At 40.7% G+C, this 7,500-nt stretch overlaps 1 protein-coding gene across 3 annotated transcripts in view; it reads right to left on the reverse strand.

The window, feature by feature from the left end:
- Positions 1-7,500, reverse strand: part of slc8a1b (solute carrier family 8 member 1b) — a 331,344-nt gene that overhangs the window by 64,147 nt on the left and 259,697 nt on the right. For 2 of the 3 annotated variants that reach the window (XM_061965907.2, XM_061965923.2), the window contains exon 5: positions 1-59. This exon is cut by the window's left edge and continues 60 nt beyond it. The exons of the other annotated variant lie outside the window; for it this stretch is intronic. In XM_061965907.2, the coding sequence (XP_061821891.1) occupies positions 1-59 (59 nt within the window). The remainder of the gene's footprint in view (positions 60-7,500) is intronic. 3 annotated transcript variants of the gene reach the window in all.

The following is a 7,500-nucleotide window of genomic DNA, read 5'->3' on the forward strand; positions in this document are numbered from 1 at the left end:
AGAAGGTTTTGTTCTTCTCGTACTCCTCGTCGTCAATGACCTTCACCTTGATGATTTTACTGAGGAGGAGGAGGAGGAGGAAGAGGAAGGAGAAGAAGAAGAAGAAGAGAGAAAAGTGAGGAAAAGCTGGAAGAGGAAACAGAAAGTCGGAGATCTCCCACATCGTGCGTGGCAACATTTTCCAAACCTCTTTTAGGTGTATTACGGTAATTTGAACCGTTTACTGTGCAGGTTAGAAGATGGTTTGTTTTATTAAATGTTTAACATTTTAATAAAACATTGCCTCTTTGCTTTAGTACAATCACTACAGTCCACCAACGTTTCAGCCTTTTTAGCATATTTCTCTTAAATAAAGAAGAGGTCTTCAATGTCTACCAGGCCTAGGACCTCAGGGATGATTCACTTACGTATTCTGTATAACACTGCTTTCCTTTTCAAGAAGTAGTTTTTTTCCGTTGGGATATTAGACCATCCCGAGATGACGGTATGACTGTATTGGTCTGGGCTGGTTCTCCTGAAGCTTCAGTAAAACTTGATAATATTCCTATTCTGTCTTGATGGTCCTTCTTACTCAGCATATATGTCATCGAAAGACCTTGGGATAGACCAGTGACTTTAATTCCCACTAATCGCTATCTGGCAACAACCGCACTAATTGCTAGCTAGTAACTAGCGGGATAATAGCTAGCTTGGAATGAGCGCTCTAATAGCTAGCTGGCAAATAACCTACTAATCGCAAGCTGACACATACAATGCTAATATCTAGCTTTACCATGAATTGATTAACGTGCACCCCGACTTAAACAAGTTGAAAAACTTATCCGGGTGTTACCATTTAGTGGTCAATTGTACGGAATATGTAGTGTACTGTGCAATCTACTCATAAAAGTTTCAATCAATCAATCAATCAAAAAGCTCGTAACGAACCCACTAATTGCTAGCTGGCAACAAGTGTGCTAATAGCTAGCTGGCACCTACCCTACAAGTCGCAAGATGAGAACTAGCGCACTAAAAGCTAGCTGGCGAGTAACTCACTAAATGCTAGCTGACACTTAGCGCGCTATAAACCTATCTGGCAACTAACCTGCTAATCGCTAGCCGGCAATGCGCAAGCTAATAAATAGCTGGCAACTAGCAAGCTAATAACAAGCTGCCAACTAGCACGGTAGTAGCTAGCTGGCAATGAGCGCGCTAGTAACTAGCTGGTAACTAACCCACTAATCGCTATCCGGCAACAACCGTACTAATTGCTAGCTAGTCACTAGTGTGATAATAGCTAGTTTGCAATGAGCGCTTTAATAGCTAGCTGGCAAATAACCTACTAATCTCGAGCTGACACTTACAATTCTTTGATTGATTGATTGATTGAGACTTTTATTAGTAGATTGCACAGTACAGTACATATTCCGTACAATTGACCACTAAATGGTAACACCCGAATAAGTTTTTCAACTTGTTTAAGTCGGGGTCCACGTTAATCAATTCATGGTAATATCTAGCTCGTAATGAACCCACTAATTGCTAGCTGGCAACAAGTGTGCTAATAGCTAGCTGGCACCTACCCTACAAGTCGCAAGATGAGAACTAGCGCACTAAAAGCTAGCTGGCGAGTAACTCACTAAATGCTAGCTGACACTTAGCGCGCTATAAACCTATCAGGCAACTAACCCGCTAATCGCTAGCCGGCAATGCGCAAGCTAATAAATAGCTGGCAACTAGCAAGCTAATAACTAGTTGCCAACTAGCACGATAATAGCTAGCTGGCGATGAGAGCGCTAATAACTAGCTGGCAACTAACCCACTAATCACTAGCAGGTGATGAGCGCGCTAATAACTAGCATGCTAATAACTAGCATGCTAATAACTAGCTGGCAACTAACCTAATATTAGTTAGATGTAACTAGTGCCCTAATAATTAGCTAGCAACAGGCACGCTAATAGCTAGCAGGCAACTAACCCAATAATTGCTACCTGGCAACAAGCGTGCTAATTGCTAATTGGCAGCTACTGCCGCTAATCACTAGTTATCTTAAATGCTACCATGAATATATATATATTATTTATTCATGATTTGATATTATTCTGGCAAGGTGCGGTGAGTAGGGTGGCCATTTCTAAACTACACCACAGTGTGTTGGATCAATGTTCGTGAATATTTAAAGACATTTGTGGAAAGATTTCAGGGGGAATATAAAAAATATGAAAAATAAGTGTAATCAACCAAGAATATAAAGTTGCCAGTCTACAAATGGTTGTCTACTAAAGGCTTAGTGGCCACATGCGTGGACAGCACCTTTTAGCTCTTATTTCCAAAATTGTGTACACCACTGAATTGGGGTCTTATGGCCACTTATGTGGACACTTATACTGCCATCTGGTGGTGTCAGAAGAGTATAACATACAATGGAATTTGGAAAAAAAGTGTAAAAATAAAAAATTGCATGTCACTACACATGAAGTACACGTTTGTGTACTTATGGACTAAGTACATCATATTAAAAGATGATTTTTAGTTTTTATTCTAATTAGGGTCCAATAAGCCCAAATAGCAAAGATAAATAAAAAAGGCATGTAAACAAACAGCTTGGGCCTTAAGAGGTTAAACTTTTTAGAATTTTAAGAAAAAAAAAAAATCCTCATTTTAATAAATGAGAGATTCTAGTCACTCCAGACCACCAGGGGGCGCTACTGCTGCCCTCAGACGGTTTGCTGGCTTAACAAGGGCTGATTCGTTGGGCTTTTGGCTGAATCGCTAGTGGACTGACTAGTGACACACTTTAGACAAAAGACTTCAAGATCACAGGAAAAATAGCCAAAAAAGAAAAAAGATAGGTAATGTCGAAGAAGACGAAGAAGAAGAAGAAGAAGAAGAAGCTGCTTACTCAGCACTTTCGATTCATATCCTTCGGCACCGCTAATACTTAATCAACTGCCACAACAACTCAGGGGTGTCCTGTTCCGATCTTGAAACCAAATATCGGTCCGATATCGGCAAAAAGCAAGTATCGACTTGCATCTAAAATTGCTCCGATACAAGTAGTGCACTTTACAACAAAAATGTCCTCCAATAAACACACACTTTCTTCTATTTGAATCATGTCATTTACAAAAGGTAAACATGGCAGGCTGTAGGCTACTAGGAGCTAGCAGCTACACAACAGCTAAGCACACAATAGCACACGAGCTAGACGTACATACCGTATTTTCCGCACTATAAGGCGCACCGGATTATTAGCCGCACCTTCTATGAATTACATATTTCATAATTTTGTCCACCAATAAGCCGCCCCGGACTAAAAGCCGCGCCTACGCTGCGCTAAAGTGAATGTCAAAAAAACGCTGCGCTAAAGTGAATGTCAAAAAAACAGTCAGATAGTTCAGTCAAACTTTAATAATATATTGAAAACCAGCGTTCTAACAACTCTGTCCCAAAATGTACGCAAATGTGCAATCACAAACATAGTAAAATTCAAAATGGTGTAGAGCAATAAATAGCAACATAATGTTGCTCGAACGTTAATGTCACAACACACAAAATAAACATAGCGCTCACCTTCTGAAGTTATTCTTCATTCGTAAATCCTTCGAATTCTTCGTCTTCGGTGTCCGAATTGAAAAGTTGCGCAAGCGTGGGATCCAAAAATGGCCGGCTCCGCCTCGTCGAAGTCATCGGATTCAGTGTCGCTGTTGTTGTGCAGCAGTTCTGTGAATCCTGCCTTCCGGAAAGCTCGGACCACAGTTGTGACCGAAACTATCTGCCCAGGCATTTACGATCCACTGGCAGATGTTGGCGTATGTCGACCGGCGCTATCTGCCCGGCGTATGTCGACCGGCGCTATCTGCCCGTCTTAGTGAAGGTGTGTTCGCCTTCGGAGCTGTGTGAAAAAAGCCACCCGGCCTCTTCGCGTAAACTTCCCTTAACCACTCGCTCATCTTTTCTTCATCCATCCATCCCTTCGAGTTAGCTTTTATGATGACGCCGGCTGGAAAGGTCTCTTTTGGCAAGGTCTTCCTTTTGAATATCACCCTGGGTGGAAGTTAGCATGGCAAGCTAGAACCACAGTGAAGGATGACTTCTCATTCTCTGTGGTGCGAATATTCACCGTACGTGCTCCCGTTCCACAGTGCAGTTCACAGGAATATCAGTTGCTGTGAAATACGGTAGTAATCCGTGTGCGGATGGAGAGATTGCGTCTTTTTATGAACCGGATCCTTGTCCTTTGTAGGAGCCATTTTGTGGTCTTTACAGATGTAAACAGGAAATGAAACGTACGGTGATATCCGCGCGTTTTTTCTTCTTCTTCCGGGGGCGGGTGAAGCGCTTCCTGTTCTATGGGGGCGGGTGCTTTCCTTGGCGGTTGCTTGCGTAGAAGAAGAAGCGCTTCCTGTTCTACCGGGAAAAAAGATGGCGGCTGTTTACCGAAGTTGCGAGACCGAAACTTTATGAAAATGAATCGTAATAAAGCGCACCGGGTTATTAGGCGCACTGTCAGCTTTTGAGAAAAATTGTGGTTTTTAGGTGCGCCTTATAGTGCGGAAAATACGGTAATAATAATTGAAAAATATTCCAGTGTAAAACAGCACATTTGTCAATACAAACAAGTATCGAATACTCACATACAAAGTCTCCGAGGCATATTAGAAAGTATCCGGTAACAAACGTGTCCGCATCTTTCAACTTATTGGAATGATTGCGGCTAATAGGCGTCGCCAACAAAAATGACCACTCCACTTCAACTAAAAGACAACATAAGTCCATTTCATTGTGTTATCCCTGCTGATATCGTGTCAGATCAATTGGCCAACACTCAAGGCTTTAATGTCGATATGGTATCGGAAGTGAAGAAGTTGCTGATAACAAAATCCCTTCATTAATTTTCTACCCCTTGTCCCTCCAACAAGACTTAATCGGACACTTCTAACCGAACGCTAAAATGACCAGTCGGTGCGTGTGCAAATACGTGCGCCTGCGTGTGTGTCAATGCACTCCTGCTCATTTACCGTGACAATTACCACTCCACTTCATCTTGAAGACAGCTTAAGTCCATTCCAGAGAGTTAATAATTGTTCTCTGTTTGATTTAATTACCGAATCATTTTCTAACATTCCACGGTACAAAATAATATAAGTATGTGTGGTTCCTGCTGATATTGTATCGTATCAGTCTTGGTATCGGCCAATACTTAAGGCTTTTAACGTCGATATCGTATCGGAAGTGAAGAATTTGTACATTATGAGAATATCAGCACTTCTAACCTAATTCTAAACCAACCAATCTGTGCACAAATGTGTGTGTCGATACTCTTATGTGCACTTATTGTGAAGGATTGTTGCCACCAGGTGTCACCAACAATACAATTACCACTCCACTTCAACTTATAGACAGCTTAAGTCCATTCCAGACAGTTAACAATTATTTTCTGATTAATTTCACTTGATCACACCTTTGTAAGATTCCACACTACAAAATTACTAAAAGTGAGTATGATTCCTGCTGATATCATGTCAGATCAATCTTGGTATCGGCCAATAGTCAAGGCTTTAACGTGGATATCGTATCGGAAGTGAAGAAGTTGCTACTAATAATACAACAAGATTTAATCGAGCACTTGTAAGCGAATGCTAAACTGACCAATCTGTGTGCACGTGTGTTTGTGTGTGTTACCCTCCAGCGCACTTATTGTGAAGGATTGTGGCCACCAGGTGTCGCCAACAATACAATTACCACTCCACTTCAACTTATAGAAAGCTTAAGTACATTCCAGACAGTTAACAATTGTTCTCTGTTTGATTAATTTCACTTGATCACACCTTTGTAAGATTCCACACTACAAAATTACTGAAAGTGTGTATGATTCCTGCTGATATCATGTCAGATCAATCTTGGTATCGGCCAATAGTCAAGGCTTTAACGTGGATATCGTATCGGAAGTGAAGAAGTTGCTACTAATAACAATATAACAAGACTTAATCATACACTTGTAAGCGAATGCTAAACTGACCAATCTGTGTGCACGTGTGTTTGTGTGTGTTACCCTCCAGCGCACTTATTGTGAAGGATTGTGGCGACCAGGTGTCGCCAACAATACAATTACCACTCCTTTTTCAACTTATAGAAAGCTTAAGTACATTCCAGACAGTTAACAATTATTCTCTGTTTGATTAATTTCACTTGATCACACCTTTGTAAGATTCCACACTACAAAATTACTGAAAGTGTGTATGATTCCTGCTGATATCATGTCAGATCAATCTTGGTATCGGCCAATAGTCAAGGCTTTAACGTGGATATCGTATCGGAAGTGAAGAAGTTGCTACTAATAACAATATAACAAGACTTAATCGTGCACTTGTAAGCGAATGCTAAACTGACCAATCTGTGTGCACGTGTGTTAGTTTGTGTTCCCCTCCAGCGCACTTATTGTGAAAGATTGTGGCCACCAGGTGTCGCCAACAATACAATTACCACTCCACTTCAACTTATAGACAGCTTAAGTCCATTCCAGACAGTTAACAATTGTTCTATGTTTGATTAATTTCACTTGATCACATCTTTGTAAGATTCCACACTACAAAATTACTGAAAGTGTGTATGATTCCTGTTGATATCATGTCAGATCAATCTTGGTATCGGCCAATAGTCAGGGCTTTAACGTGGCTATCGTATCGGAAGTGAAGAAGTTGTATGAAGATACTACTAATAATGACTTAATCAAGCTAAACCAGGGGTCGGCAACCCAAAATGTTGAAAGAGCCATATTGGACCAAAAATACAAAAACAAATCTGTCTGGAGCCGCAAAAAATTAAAAGCCATATTACATACAGATAGTGTGTCATGAGATATAAATTGAATTAATATGACTTAAAGGAAACTAAATGAGCTCAAATATAGCTACAAATGAGGCATAATTATGCAATATGTACATATAGCTAGCCTAAATAGCATGTTAGCATCGATTAGCTCGCAGTAATGCAGTGACCAAATATGTCTGATTAGCACTCCACACAAGTCAATAACATCAACAAAACTCACCTTTGTGGATTCATGCACAACGTTAAAAGTTTGGTGGACAACATGAGACAGAAAAAGAAGTGGCATAAAACACGTCCTAGAAAGTCGCAGAAAGATATACATGTAAACAAACTAAGGTGAGTTCAAGGACTGCCAAAATTAGTAGGACAAAACGGCACTCGCCAAATACTCGAATCAGTGAAGCGTGTTTGATATAAACAGTGTGCTTTATAACAATTAGGGAGGTTTGTGTCATGTTTGTCCTCCTACAGAAACCATATTAAAACAAAAAATATATTTTTTTCCCCTCGACTTTTTCCATTTTTCATACATTTTTGAAAAAGCTCCAGAGAGCCACTAGGGCGGCGCTAAAGAGCCACATGCGGCTCTAGAGCCGCGGGTTGCCGACCCCTGAGCTAAACTGACCAATCTGTGTGTGTGTGTTACCTTCCTGCGCACTTATTGTGAAGGATCATGGCCACAACAA

This window comes from Nerophis lumbriciformis, linkage group LG02 (assembly GCF_033978685.3).
Source record: "Nerophis lumbriciformis linkage group LG02, RoL_Nlum_v2.1, whole genome shotgun sequence".
Taxonomy (NCBI): Eukaryota; Metazoa; Chordata; class Actinopteri; order Syngnathiformes; family Syngnathidae; genus Nerophis; species Nerophis lumbriciformis.